Genomic DNA, 15,634 nt, shown 5'->3' on the forward strand with positions numbered 1-15,634 from the left:
CAGCTGACATCTTGACTGCAAACCCCTGAGATTCCCTGAGCCAAGACCACCCAGATAAGTCGCTCCTGATTTCCTGACCCACAGGGAAACTGTGAGGTAATAAATGTTTGTTTTAAGCTACTACATTTGGGGGTAATTTATTATATAGCAACAGATTGAAGTGAAATAGCAATGAATGATTAGGAGACCTGGCCATGTGACTAATTTATATATGAAAACGCTTGCAGAGCAGGCTGCCCCTTGGGAGGCAAAGTGGACTGCCAAACCATGGATTTGACTTCTTGCTTTGCTCTTTGGTGGCCTTGGGTTAGCCCCCAGGACTAACCCACTGGGCCTCAAGCCTGCCCAGTGACATCACTGGGCTTCATCATTTGGAAAGCCCCATCTAGCTCTGACATTCTCTTACTTCAGGGTCTCAAAAATTCTTACAGTCGTTTTAAATCTTGCAGATCTGTAGTCTGCCCCCTTCAGAAAGGACTTAAGGCATTCTATTGCCACTTGTGATATTTCAAGAGAAGTGATTTGAATTTTAGCTTACGGCTATTGGAGAGTAGAGCACAGTGATTAAGAACACAGACTCTGGAGCCAGACTGGCTCAGTTCAAATCCCACCCCTGCCATGTGCTGGCTTCTTCTGTCTTGCTTCCCTTATCTATATAAAATGGGGAAAATGATAGTATCCTTCTCAGTGGGCTGTTCTGGGAATTAAATATACATAACGTATTTGAGCGAGTTCTTGCCCCATAGTAAGCATTATGTAAGGGCTTGATATTAGAAATACAAGTTCATTATTACATAATTAAGAGTGACAATGTCTGTTATCCAGTGAGCATGCAGTGTGTACCTGACATGAGAACTCCCTCACTTACTCCTCACAGCACTCCTATGAAGAAGGTATTTCTACACTCTTTATGCAGATAAGGAAACTGAAGCCTGATGAGGCCTTGTGACTTGTCTGAGGTCACCTACTGGTAAATGGCAGTGCTGGAATTTGAGCTGATTTCTGAGTCCATGTTCTTCATCAATGTGCTAACAGACTTTTAAAACTAAAAACAGCTGGGTACGGTGGCTCATGCCTGTAATCCCAGCACTTTGGGAGGCCGAGGCTGGTGGATCACCTGCGGTCAGGAGTTCGAGACCAGCCTGGCCAATATGGTGAAACCCTGTCTCCACTAAAAATACAAAAATTAGCCAGGCATGGTAGCAGGTGCCTATAATCCCAGCTACTTGGGAGGCTGAGGCAGGAGAATTTCTTGAACCTGGGAGGCGGAGATTGCAGTGAGAAGAGATTGCACCATTGCACTCCAGCCTAGGCAACAAGAACGAAACTCCATCTCAAAAACAAACAAAAAACCCCCCAAACCCCCCCCAAAAAACTAAACACAAACAAGCAAACAAACAAAAAACTCCAGATAAAATAAAACAAACATAAAAACATGCTTTTGGATTTTCAGAACCTTCGTGTCTTCAGTTTAACCTGTCCCCACTGACCCCTGCCACACCCCCAGCCGAGACACAGATCTTCTCAGTAGAAACTCCAGAGCTAATAAATAATGAAAGCTTTCCTTGATACATAATTTGGTTAAAACAGAAGTATTCAATATTTGTAAATTAATTTCCCCTTGTGCAGCCAGCCAGCTAATTTGTGGCTATGTGAACATAAGCAGTATATTCCCTGAAGCCATTGTTGGGTCTGTTAGCTCCGCAGGAGGTTACGGGCCAGGCATCCGGGGTCTGGAAGAATGGCTTCTCTGATGCTGTGGCTTAATTAAGAGCACCCTCTGGCCCTTTCCAGCCCACAATGTGTTCAGGCTTCCAAGGTGATGAGTGCAGGGCTGCGGGGACTGTAGCTCACAGAGGCAAGTGCTTCCTAATTGATAGCAAATCCACACCCACTGTGAGCTCAGCGCTAACTTATCTGTGCAATGTCTCTGTGAGGGCCAATGTCTCTATTTGATAGAAGAAGTGTGGACAGGGGCAGGGGTCTTTTCCAGGGTCACATGTGTGTAAGGGATGGAGCTGGGACTGATGTGGAGCTCAGAGCAATGAGACAAGCAGTGGGCTGTGTCGGGGGATAGGAGATCCTGCCCAGGTCACAGGCTTTACAGCAGAGGTGTCACTTGAACAGGCCTTGAGGGATGGGAAGGTGGTCTGCCAGGGGAGAGGAGGCTGTGTGGCTGAACAGACAGCATGAGAAAAGGCCCTGGGCCTATGAGGAGGCAGGAGCAGGTCTGAGATGCTCATTCCCTCCACCTTTAGGGATGAGCTGGTTAGCTGAGCATTGGGGGCCTCACACAGGGCTGCAAGGTCTAGAAGCTCCGTGTGGAGAAGCTCAGCAGCCTCCAGGGCTCCTGTGCTGGAGGAGGGAAAGCTTGAGAAGGTCACTGGGAGGGGCTCTGTCATAGCTCCCTTGGGGTGGTGATGAAAGAAAGGCTCTGAGTGATGCCTTGGCCCTCAGCCAGTGGAGGCCCTCCACCCTGCCCCTCACACACACCACACACAGACACACACACACACACACACACCACACACACAGACACAAAAACACATACCCCACACACACAACACATATCTCACACATAGACACACACAGATACACACATACACACATCACACATACAAACACACACACATATATACACCACACACATATCACACATACATACACACATGTACACAGAAACATACACACACCACACACAGACACACACACATATACACATATACCACACCCACCCACAACATACATACATATAAACATACACAGATATACACATAGGTACACAGACATATACCACACACATACCCACCACACCTGTACACAGAAAGACAACACATATGCACACATACATATGCCATATACCGTAGACACACACACACACACTGAACACACACAAATGCACAGAGACACAACACACATACAGACAAACACCTACACACACTACACACAAATACACATATCATATACACAAATACAGACACACATATATACACATACATACATACGCACACCACACACACAGACACAAAGACATATACACATATACCCATACTGATATGGTTTGGCTGTGTCCCCACCCAAATCTCATCTTGAATTGTAGCTCCCACAATCCCCACCTGTCATGGGAGGGACCCAGTGGGAGGGGATCGAATCATGGGGGTAGGTTTTTCCCAAGCTATTCATGTGATAGTGAATAAGTATCACAAGATCTGCTGGTTTTATAAAGGGCAGTTCCCCTGCACATGCTCTCTTGCCTGCTGCCATGAAAGACGTGCCTTTGCTCCTCCTTCGCCTTCCACCACGACTGTGAGGCCTCCTCAGCCATGTGGAACTGTGAATCCATTAAACCTCTCTTTCTTTGTAAATTACCCAGTCTCAGGTATTTTTTCATAGCAGTAAGAAAGTGGACTAATACACACAGAGAGATATAAACACATACAGACACACACATGTACATACACACCACGCACACATACACACACATGCATATACACATACACACACACCACATATACAAACACACAGACACAAAAACACCACACATACATACACACAAACACACACAGACACACACACATGCACACACACATGCCTTTTAGGGGTTTGTCCAGGCCCTCTGGTTCCTCTGCCCAGGTGCCCAGCGTGGGGAATCTGAGGCCCTCGGTTCTCACCTTCCCATCTCCCAGGATTTCGCTAGTGGAAAATTGGTCAAGTTCTGCTCGCTCCAACTGGCCAAACTACGGGGTGTGTGTATATCTGTGCGTGTGTGCATGCATATGTCTCCAACACCCCTGCCCACCACCTGGGCCCATAGACCCTATGGCCAGGACAGCACCTGTGTGACCCTCACTGGGCAGCCCCCGAGCCCCTCTTCCGCAGCCCTTACCTTGGTCAGGTGAAGCTTCCCTCCAGAGCCTCTGGTACAGATAATCAGATGCTTAGAAAACAGGAAGCACTGTCGCTCACCCTCTTTCTTTAAGGAGAGAGACCCCAGGCGCCCTCTGGTGATCTTGCCCTTTTCAGACATGGGCACCTGGATGAGGGAACCTGTGGGTGGAGGAGAGAGACCCTGAGCCCATTTTCTGGGGTGACCTTTGCCTCTGACCCAGCTTTGAAGGTTGAGATACTGGGGCAGCAGCAGTGGGACAAGTCCATTCTGGTTCCCAGTGGCAAATGTGTTCCTGGGATGCTCCTTTAGGCCTCTCTGCAGGGTCAGATGGTTGGGGGATGAGAGTTGACCAGAGAAGCTCCATGCAGTGCCCACTGATGTCCCAGCCAGGGGCTAGGGACTCAGCAAGTAAAGGAAACCCCAAAGGGCGTGGCCCATGTGGTGAGAATGAAGGGCTGGGCTGAGGTCTGGGGATGGCAGGGGGCTGAATAAGTGGGGAACTGGCTGCAGGCCCCGAGGGGTTAACAAGATACATTGCACTCCTGGGAACTGCTTAGGGCAAAACCTGCCTCCCATCCTATTTGTAAAAAAGATAGCTACTAAGATTTAAAAAAAAAAAAAAAAGATACATTGCACTCCTGTTGTCCACAGCCATGGTAGACATCACCAATCAATCACTGCACCATACTGCAGAGCTCAGACAGAGCCTCTCAGTCCTCAGCACAGCACTCTAGGAAGCCATTACTGAGCAGAGTAGGTGCCTGTCATGAAAGCCATTGCTGCCCTACTCTGGTCTCCCCACCCTAATACATACCCTATGGGACCCTCCCCACTGACATCCACAGCTACTCACTGTCCCCAGGATTCAGGCACTCGAGGCCTCCCACCGGTCTGGTTTGGGCACACCTCCCAGCCTGCCCTCTTACAATTGTCCCCTTCTTCTGCCTCACATGTAGTTCTGGGTCAAGTTAGCCTGAGTGTCACTCTTAGTTCTGAAAAGCCCTTCCTTCACTCTGTCTTCCCTGTGAATTCCTGCTTATCCTTGGGAAAGCCCTTGTGACTCTCTTGGTCCTGCTCCAGGCCACTGCTCTGCCTCCTGCATCAGGGAGATCCACCTGGCACACGTTCCTGCATTTGTCCCCTCATGACTCTCTCCCTCTGTACAATAGGCTTCTGGAGGGCAGGGCCGGGGCTATTCTCTGAGTGTCCCCAGAACGCGCTGTAGGTCTGGCATGAGCAGGGCAGGTATCAGTGTTGGCTGCATGACTGACAAGTGAGAAACACCTTGCAGAATCCACTCATTTTGTCTTCAGGTCCAGCCCAGCTGGAGAGGGAGAAAATGCCTTGGCTCAGGGTGATGGAGCAGATTTCTGGTCTGTGGGGATACTGGCCACCCCAGGAGGGGTCATTTCTTGGGCTACTTCCAAGCCAGGTCCACTTGGGGTTCCTTCAGAGGGGGCCTAAAATACTATGTGAGAATACTTCTGGCATAGAGAACGCCCAACACAGCCCGAGGGGAGCTGAGAAACAGGCAGGGCTGGCTCTGAGCTCAGCAGGTCACAGGGTGGGCCTGCGGAAGGACATAGGGGCCACCACACACAGGGGCTGGGACAAAACTCTGAAAAGGTGATACCCTTGTCCAAGGCAGCTGCATAGGCCAGCGGGAGGTGCTGGCAAGTATTTCATTAGGCAGAGAATCCCAGGGCTACAGAGAAGAGACTCTGGAGGTCCGTTTGAGGTAGAGGTCACATGTGAGGCATGCCAGCAGGAGCTTAGTCTCCCACAAAACATGGAAGTTGAATGTGATGAATTTCAAATGCATTGCAGTTCTGATGTCAGTCCCCTGAGCCACAGAGAGCCTTCACCTGCCTCTCTCAACCGGGCTGTGCCTCTTAATCACTGCTCTCAAGGGAAGCAAGGCTAAAGTGTGGGAAAGACCTTTTACCCATGAGAATCACTGTGAAAATGGTCTCTCTAAAGCAGCAGAGGATGATGAGGAAAGGACAGGGGAATGGACCCAACACTGACCTCCTCCCAGACACTGAAAATGCTTCTGATTCACAGAGACAACTGTTAGCTGTCCTCATCCCCCGCCCCATACTTTCTCCCCAAAAAGGACATGTCGATGTTTACTATGACACACAATAGACAAACCAAGGCCATCTGGGTAGAATTCTGTTTACATCTGGAGAGAAGGAAACTGTGAAAACCAATAATATCTGCATCTATATGTATAGATACTGACATCTACATATAGCTGTTGCATTCCGCCAGCAGCCTGGGAATATTCTGCAATCACATTGGCAGGTCTTGGCATGTGGCAGCCAAACCAACTGGTGGTGTCCCCGAGTGCCGCCTCCCTCCTGCTGCTGGGGCCCACCTGGGGGAGACAGGGTGGAGAGGCCATACCTTGTCTCACAAAGGTCTGGCTGGTGTCCAGGAGGATCTCACAGCCTTCGATGATCATGCGCTCGATGGCCAGGTTTTTCCGGATGTTCTCTGTCTCACTTACTTCATCGTGCATTATCCTGTGGGGATGGGAAGCTGCACAGTCAGAGACAGGCTGCCCCCCCTTCCCAGGGCGGTGAGAATGCCAGGCTTCTGGCCAGACCTAGGAAGAAAGCCTGGTACGTGGATTCTCAGGTGGGGTCTGTGGTCATGGAGGGGATGGGAGTGTGTATTTACTGAGTGCCTGTTGCATGCTGGGCACTTCGTTGGCATGACCTCATTTTATCCTTCTGACAGCTCAAGGAGGCAACTGTTCTTATTTCAGAAAAAAGAAAACAGACGTCAGCATCTACGAAGCAGCTCTGTCAGATTTTAGAGTCCGAACTATGTAGAACAGACAGCAGGGGCAGCTCAGCACTGGGAAGGATATGGGAGTACAGGAGACATCCTGTGTTCATGACCCTGACCCTCATCCTTCTACCAGCCTTATTCCCATCCCAAGAACAAAGCTCATTGCTCCCTCAGGGCCTTTGCACTCGCTGTCTCCTCTTCTTGAATGCTCTTTCTCCAAATATTTGCATAGTTGTGTCCTTAATATTGCTTGGGTCCTGAAATGGCTTACCTTTTGGAGCACCTGGCAATCCCACTGGCTCAGGGGATGACTGACCTTAGCCTACTTCTGTAAGCTCTGGCTGACCTTAGCCTGAATATAGACAACTGCCCTATTTATTGCTCTCCGACTGCTGTAATACGCCTCCTCTCCGAGAGGTGGCGCCATCCAATAGCTTTTAAAAAATGGCGTTGGTGGGAAAAGGTGGGTGTGAGCCGCCAATTTTGCCTTGGTGGGTTTCCAGGAGTCTTGGGAAGGTAGTGAGGAATTTGGCAGGGGCAGGGTCTGGGGAGTGGGGAAGGGGGGCTTCTGGCAAAAGTACCCCACCTACTCCAAGCAAAGTACAAAACCTTTTATCTGCTGCTGATGCCTGAATTTCTATAGCTAAGACCAACAAAAGGGCTGGTTAATATGTGTGGCTTACAAACTTCTCTCATAGACATTATCCAATTTAAACCCCAAAATAAAGATGACACTGCTTCTTCCGGAGCTAGATCTGTGCTTAACTGAATCAGCATGACATTGAGCAGATTCCTCAATCCCTCTGATCCTTAGTTTCCTCATCTACAGAATGCTGGGGTGAAGGTGGAATAAAAGGGATTTCAGGTACTCACCCATGCCATGCCATGCCTGACACATGACAGCTGCTTAAATAAAGGGTAGTAGTCATTGTTGATGATATTATCATTGGTTGCAAAAGAGTTGTTATTATCTTTCCTGGTTAAGGACATGCATTTTAGGCTTAAAGTCACTAGACTAGCACTTTAATAAATGGACCGGGGCCCTTAGCTGGAGTCTCTTCTTTGGGAGCCTCAGTTTCCCCCTTTCTTCCCCAGCAATGCTCTTCTTGGAAGCCCAGGCCCCTGTTTGATGTTTGAGAGGGAGGCACCTCTGGGCACATGCTAGTTCCCTAGAGATGGATTCATTATGGAAGTAGCCAATGGTAATTAAAACCACTTCTCTTGATGAGGGTGGGATTTTGTGGGGGAAGCCTGTGTTTGGTAAAACACAAGGGGGGTAATTCCAAGGTAGCAAAACTAGTTTTCCTGAGCAGCTGCAGTTTACACATTCTAAGTTCCAGCCCCAAGTGGGATTTGTGTTCGGGACCCACATGCACACATGTGGGAGCTCTGGGAAGGCGGTGGGAGTTTCCAGGCTGCCAGGCTCCTGGGAGCCCTGGAAATGATGACTTGGGTTATCAGTGAGCAGAGAATATAAGTGTCAGGATAAAAAGGTGGGATGAAGGCCCAGTCCCTGGAGGTGGGGAGTGTTTCTGAGCACAGCCTAGGAGAAGTTTGGCTATCTAATGGCTTCCTCCCTGGGGGAACGTGAGAGGAGAATGAAAGGGATACTGTCATGATGATAGGAAAACCTTTTGTGCCACTGGAGCTGGGTTCAGGGCCAGGTACAGGTAGTTGGGTGGGAGGAAGGAAGAGTAGGCCACACACCGAGGATCCCGGGGATAAGGGATCAGGGTCTTACGTCAAATACCTCGGCACCATGTGCCACCTGCAGCTCTGTTTGCAACAGGGTAGGATATCCCTCAGCAAGGAGGAGCCCTGCTGCCTTACAGGAGTCCCAAACCTTTTTCCTTGGGGAAGAGTGTACAGGATTTGGATCCCTGGGCATGGGAGGACTGGAGTCCCTCCACCCTCGTGATCGGTGGTTTCATTACTCTGCAACTCTGCAATCACACCCTGATGGCATCCTTGCCCTGATTCTCCACTCAGGTGTGCAACTTGGCTGGGTCGTGGAAGGATCAGGGGGCACCCTATACCTTGTGCTGGTCCAGCCTGGTCCTCCCTCCACCCAGCTGGGAGCTGTGGCCTGGTTGGCTGCCCCTTGCCAGCCTCAGGAAGACTTTTAGCGCACTGAGTGTTTGGCAGTGCCCTGGGTAGGGGCCGGGGCTGGATCCCAGACCCTGAAGACTGATCCTTCTTTGTAGCCCTTGGCAGCCCAGTTCTGACCACAAGGCCCTTCCTCATCTCTTGGTCTTCACAGGGTAGATACCCCCGGGCTCAGCCTCTGGTTCTCATCTTTTTCCTGTCCAAGCTAATTCCCTTGGCAATCTCACCAGTGCTGTCGCTTTAAACACCATCTGCAAGCTGATGATTACCGGATTTCTCTCTCCCCTCCGCTCCAGACTCAAATTCCCTAGTCCCTTCTTGTCATCTCCACTTGGACATTGAATTGGCATTTCAGGTTCAACATGCTCCCAAGAAAGCTCCTGAACTCCCCTCCAGACTTGTCCCTCCTGCAGTTTTCTCCAGCTCGGTTGACGGCACCTCTGCCCTCTTGTGGCTCAGCCCCACATCCTGCAATCACCCTTGACTCTACTCCTTCTCTTTCCACATCAAATCCATCAGAAAATCCCATTGCATCCAGGATCTGAACCTCTTCCTGGATGACCACAGTCGTCTGCTGCCTGGGGTGCTGCAAGAGCCCCTCCGTGCTCCCCCATGTCTGCCCTTGCAGAGGAAGCTTCCCTCTGGGCTTCAGGGGCTGAAAGAGGGCCAGGTGAGGGGCCTTGACCAGAGGACTGGGGCACTAGATTGGACAAGCCATGTGCTTATCCACCCACTGCCACTACCTGCCTCTGGTTGACTAGAGCCTTGGGCACATGAGGGCCTGTCACCCAGGACCCCCTCTGGGCCTCTTATGGCCACAGGTTTTGACACATTGACACTGGAGAACAGAGGAAACAGGCAGAGAGTGCCTGGGAGTCCCGGAGAGCTCCCTCTCCTGGGAGATGTTGAGTGCTCAGGGGCCTTCCTCGGGCCCCATCTGTGCCAGGGATAGCATGGCACCCGCTATTCCTGCCCACCAGGGCTTGAGTTGTAACCCCCTCAGGACCACTCCAGGGGACTCTGCTTTGAGCTGTGGCAAGCTGTGCCCCTCCCTTACAATCCCCATCTGAACTCGAGCTTTGTCAGGGGTTCAGCGAACTCCTGGTGAGGGGCGTCCTCAGCCCTGCCCCATCTGCCGGTCTGGTGCACGAAGAGCCAGGCCTCACCTGGACAGCTCCTCCAGTTTGGACTTGGCGTAATCCAGGCTGTTGCGCTCAACGTGCTCATGAGGTGTGTGGGCCAGGAGCTCGTGGAGGGTCAATATGTACCTGGGGATCTGCGGGCAGGTGGGAGAGGTGAGGGTGGAGAAAGAGTCAGGGAAGTAGGGTCGAGGAAGCAGGGCCAGGGAAGTAGGGCCAGGGAAGTAGGGCCGGGGAGCAAGGCAGGGTCAGACAGGGAGTGAGCAAGAGAGAAAAAGAAAGAGGGAGAGGGAGAGGGAGAGAGGGAAAGAGGTGGCGAGGGCGGGGGAGAGAGGGAGAGAGAGAGAGAGCACATGAGCATAGAGTACAGGTGCGGGGAGAGAGAGAGAGAGCATGAAGGGGGGTGGTGGGAGAGAGAGAGAATGGTTTTTAGCCCAGAGGACTACTTCCATGAGCAGAACTGAGGAAGGAGATAGGCTGCCCTTTGGTCACAGACTCTAACTTGGAGGCTCTTCCAGGGTCTTGTCTAGGGCTCTGCTCTGGTTGAGGGTGGTGTGGGGTGCTCAGGAGCCAGGAGAGAAAGGTGGGGTGGACAGGCCCACAGTCAGCTTGCCCTGCACCCAGCATTGTCTGCTGCTGGCCCTAACCACCTCCCCCACCCCCTCTGGCAACCCAGAGCTGGGGCACGTTAAACACTGAGCCCCTCTGCCTGCCATGGTCCCTCCCCCATGCCTGCCTCCCTGACTCTCCCCCACCCAGGCAGGGCCAGACGCCACCTGGAACATGGGGTAGGTGAGGAAGGTCTCCAGCGTCCTCTCCTCGCAGTCAGGCTTGGCCTCGTAGTGCTTCAGCAGCTTGTCAAAGTCACGGTTCTGCTTGCAGTGGGCCAGGATCTGCAGGCTATACTGGTGGTTGCGGACAAACTCTTGGTAGATGTTGAGCATGGGCAGCAGGATGTCAAACAGGTCAGCTGGAAGGATGAGGCAGTCAGTGGGTGGCCAGGGCAGCTTGGTGGGGACAGAATCCCCTAGGCCCTTGGCTCCCCCAGCTACACCCAGAGAGGCCAGGGGCCAGGTTCAAGTTCCTCACCACAGAGACATCTCTGCTCTTGGGGATGACTCCAGGACCACTGCCCTGTCCAGTTGCCAGTAGGTGGGCCTCCGTCATTGGGACCACATTAGAATCACAGACTCTTAGAGACACTTGTGATGGGAGTGTCAGAGAGAGGAGGTAGAGTGGGCACTTTGGGGTGCCACCTGGATCCTCCCCAGCTGCCAGCAGTGCTGGTGGCCAATGACTCTCAGCTGGGTCCCTCTCCAGGCATTGCTCTCAGCTGGAGGAAGCTGCCTTGCCTGGTCTGTCCTCCTGCTTCAATTCAGGACATTAGTGTGAGGTCACCCTTCTCCATAGCTTCCTGTGGGGTCGGCTGAGGTTCTGTTGCAGCTGGAATGCTGCCCAGATCCTCCCTCTGCCTGCCCCCATGCCCTATGGTGCTATGGCCTAGGACACTCCCCAAGAGGCTTCCCTCCCTCCTGGAGTCTCCGTCCTGGGACAGAAGTGGCCTATCTGAGGTCACAGGGCAAGTCAGCAGCCGGCCTGGAGCTGGGTCTCCTGACCCCCTGTTTCCAGGGGTTTTCCTACCATATGACACATGAGTCTCTGCTCCTTCATTCATCTGTCATTGTCCCAGCAGGCCTTCCAGGCTTGGCACTATCTAGTTCACCAGGTGGGGCCCTTTCTGGCTATAGTTCTGTCTCCAGCTTCCTGGGTATATAACTTTCCTTTCAGTGCCCCTAAGTCCCAACCAATTTCCCCAAATCTGTCCTTCAACATTTGATAGACTGAGATGGAGTCATGTGAAACATCTTCTATTTATTTATTTATTTATTTATTTATTTATTTGATGGAATCTTGCTCTGTTGCCCAGGCTGGAGTGCAGTGGTGCAGTCTCGGTTCACTGTAATCTCTGCCTCCCATGTTCAAGTGATTCTCCCACCTCAGCCTCCCAAGTAGCTGGGACTACTGGTGTGCACCACCATGCCCAGATAATTTTTGAATTTTTGTGTTTTTTGTAGAGATAGAATTTTTATCACATTGACCAGGATAGTCTTGAACTCCTGAACTCAAGTGATCTGCCTGCCCTGGCCTCCCAAAGTGGTGAGATTACAGGCGTGAGCCACTGCGCCTGGCCTTGAAACATCTTCTTCTTCTTCCTCTTCATTTTTTTGAGATAAGAGTCTCGTTCTGTCGCCCAGGCTGGAGTGGAGTGCCATGGTGAGATCTTGGTTCACCGTAACCTCTGCCTCCTGGGTTCAAGCAATTTTCCTGCCTCAGCCTCCCACGTAGCTGGGACTACAGGTGTACGCCACCATACCTGGCTAATTTTTGTAATGCTAGTAGAGACAGGGTTTCACCATATTGGCCAGGCTGGTCTTCACCTCCTGACCTCAGGCTATCTGCCTGCCTCAGCCTCCCACAGTGCTGGGATTAAAGGCATGAGTCACCACACCTGGCCAAAACATCTTCTTATAAGTCCCATTTAAGAAAGGAAACATGGTTTCCTTGTAATCAACTCTAAATGGTAGCTCATGTGATGGGTGTCCGACCACCTGATGGACAATATCTTCAACAATGCAATTGCAGAAGATGAGGACCCCATCTTTCTAAGGACACTTCTTATTTTGACCTTAGAGAAAAGCACGGGTCTTTGACTTGAGAAAAATAATAGTGTCTACTTCCCCCTGGGAAGCTGAGGGCAGGGGAGCTCTGGAGAGCCAGGCCTGGGCCTGCTCTGTGCCCTCCACCTATGCAGCCTTTGCTATCCCTTTACTTCCCTAAGCCATTTTCTTTGCCTCCATCGTGGAGGTGACACCAACACTCACCTTTATCTACCACATTAAGAAAGTGAAAAAAAAGAAAGACACTTGGTGCAGGTTGAGGGTGAGATGCAGGAGGTTCTTCTGTCTGTTGCTTGTGGAACTTAGGGCAGTGCTGCCGTCTTGGAGAACAATGGGACAATATGTATGAAGCAAGAGCCTTTCACATTTTTGGGTTCTTTGTTTTAGCAATTCTGCTAATTGGAAACCTATCCCAAGGAAATGATCTCTAATATGGAGAAAATTTCTTATGAAGAGATGATTATTTCTAATAACAAAAAATGGGAACAACTCTAAGAGCCAACCATAGCAGACAGTTTGATAAATGACAGTGCCTTCATGGGTACTGGAGTATTACACAGTGATCAAAAAGCATGCTTTGGGCATGAGAAAATGCTTATGGGATAATGCTAAGTAAAAGAAAAAAAAACAACACACAGCAAGATACAAATTCTATATTCAGTATGTTTGCAATTATGTAAAGTGGAAAAAAACCCAAGATCTATGCATAGAAAAAAATTGGAAGAAAACACACCAAAGTGTTTATAGTGGTTATCTTTGGGAAGCAGAACTATGCTTGATATTTTTAAACATTTTCTACTTTTATGGGTTCTCAATTTTTCTGAAATGGATGTGTATACATTCTTTATAAAAGGGGAAAGTGGATAGGAAACTAAAAATATATCATTTCCTCTTAGAAATACAGGATTTGCCAACTTGTCTTTTCTCTTCTGCCCCCTCTGAGGGATTCTGTGGGTTTTAAAAAGTGACACTCTATTATGCTCTAGAAGGACAAAACTGCTGCAGCCTTTTGGGGTGGCCCCTGGAGGGAGATTTCTCTGGGGGCCTCAGTGAGGGTTGACTACTCACCCAGGACTAGCGTGGGCCAGCTGGAGATGCGGGCCTTCAGGCCTTGGTAAAAGATCTGATGTAAAAACATGATGGTTTCACTGAAAGAGAAAGCACAGGGTCACCTCTGCCCCAGGGACTTCCTGCTCCTCCAGAGGTGACTGTCCTCAAACCTCCTGCGTGACTTCAGCAGCAAACCCTTTTCTCATGTGAGACCTTACGTGAAAACTGCATCGGCAGGATGGATGATATAATCTGGGGGGCCTGGTGCTAAATGAGAATGCAGGCCCCTGGTTAAAGAATTACTAAGCATTTCCAGATGGTGACAGCAGAGCATTAAATCAAGGCCAGGCTCATCTATGCATGGAGTGGCATATCCATGGGCCAGCAGAGGGCAGGGAGCTGCTCTGGCCAGTGGCCTCTGTCTCCTCAAGTCCTGGCCTGCTGGGCTCCACACCCCCTCCCCCAAGGTATCTTGGAGGAAACCAGGGCTCTGGCGAACACGGGTAAAAGCCACGGATCAACAGAAGAGCTAGAGTTTGAGATTAGCACAGAGAGGGGCTGAAATCTGCCCAATGTCCCTTCCCAGCTGTGAGACCATGAATAAGTTACCTAAGGTCTCCCAGCCTTGAGTCTTTCTGTGTAAAATACGAAGGTGAAATGAGGAAGCTCCTGGAAGCCATGGGACAATTTGAGTGCCCAGTGCACAGGAGACGCTCAGCAAACGCTAGGTCCCCAACACCCAGTAACCGCCCCCGCTTTTTGGAATCAAAGTCAGAGAAGCCAAAAGACCCAGAGTCTTGCTGCTTGCAAAGCCTCTGTTTTGTTGCCACATAACGTGCTGAACTCGTATTCTCATTGGCGGCTTAGCGGGCTCCATACAGATAGCCACATTTGCTGGGCCTTCCGCGCAACCCGTTTTCCACCCACTGCTCCCAAAGCAGCTGGTCCCAGAACACAGTCCGGGCGTCTCCTCTCCCAGGACAAGCTGTGAGGACTGAGAGAACACCAGAGAGAGGCGGCTTCTGCTGCTTCCTGAAGGTACCCCCATTCCTTCCTGCCCAACCATTTCTCCCCTACTCCTTAGCTCCTACCACCTTGGAGACCTGGGGGTTCCCCCCAGATTCCCTCTAGGCTCTTTGCGGTACACTCCATTTATGGATAGGACAACTGAGGCCCAGAGAGAGAAAGTGAGTACCTCAGGAGTCAGGGAGAGCCCTGAGCCTTTGGGCAGGCCCCCCTCTCTCCCTGGAATGTTCTCCTGTCTGTCTGTGGCAGCAGTCTCCACAGTGTGCTCTGGGCTCCCTCCCGCCTCTGTTTCTCCAGGGCTTTGTTTGGCTGTTTGAGGTACCTGGTGTTTCCCACCTTGGGATGCTGGCCCTTCTCCCAGCGGTTTGTGCTCTGAGGCAGCCCTCCTCCATCTCACTGTCTTAGAACAATGAGAGCAGAGGGTGGAAGACATCTGGTGAGCACAGAGATGCTCCAGCTTCGAGGCGGTGTGGGGCAGGGCACAGGGGCCAGTGGATGGAGGGGGCTCAGAGGTTAGAGGCTCAGGACCCCAGAGGGATGTGAAATGTCCTGCGCATGCCTGCTTTGCAGATAAACAGGTAGGGTGGGGAGAAAGAGGATGTGAGAGAGATAGCAAGAGAGAGGAAGGGGTGAGGGAGATAAGAGAGGGAGAGAGGAAGAAAGGCAGGGAGAGAGAACAGAACAGAACACAACACCTCCAGGCTAAAGGGTGAAACTAGCAACTGCATTCCACAGAATATGTAGAAGGAAAGGAAAACTGAGCAAGACTGAAACCAATGCGAACTTAAAAATCCAAGCAGAGAAGACTTTCAGCTCTCACTTCTGAGTGTGGATCCCACTAAGTATTGTAAATTGTCTGTCATCTCCCTAAAGTTCCCAGAGAAAGGGTCCCTCCAGGTATGGCGACATCTTATGATCCTTGGTAAGCCTGGTTTCTGTCTGGCTCT

At 50.9% G+C, this 15,634-nt stretch overlaps 1 protein-coding gene across 2 annotated transcripts in view; it reads right to left on the reverse strand.

The window, feature by feature from the left end:
* The window catches only part of RASGRF1 (Ras protein specific guanine nucleotide releasing factor 1), a 131,053-nt gene that overhangs the window by 61,764 nt on the left and 53,655 nt on the right, over window positions 1-15,634 (reverse strand). For both annotated transcript variants that reach the window (XM_025390837.1, XM_025390838.1), the window contains 5 exons: window positions 13,680-13,759; window positions 10,710-10,903; window positions 9,961-10,070; window positions 6,299-6,417; window positions 3,887-4,047 (listed from right to left, as the gene is read on the reverse strand). In XM_025390837.1, coding sequence (XP_025246622.1) covers window positions 3,887-4,047; window positions 6,299-6,417; window positions 9,961-10,070; window positions 10,710-10,903; window positions 13,680-13,759 — 664 coding nt within the window. The remainder of the gene's footprint in view (window positions 1-3,886; window positions 4,048-6,298; window positions 6,418-9,960; window positions 10,071-10,709; window positions 10,904-13,679; window positions 13,760-15,634) is intronic.

Source organism: Theropithecus gelada, chromosome 7a (genome assembly GCF_003255815.1).
Source record: "Theropithecus gelada isolate Dixy chromosome 7a, Tgel_1.0, whole genome shotgun sequence".
Lineage (NCBI taxonomy): Eukaryota > Metazoa > Chordata > Mammalia > Primates > Cercopithecidae > Theropithecus > Theropithecus gelada.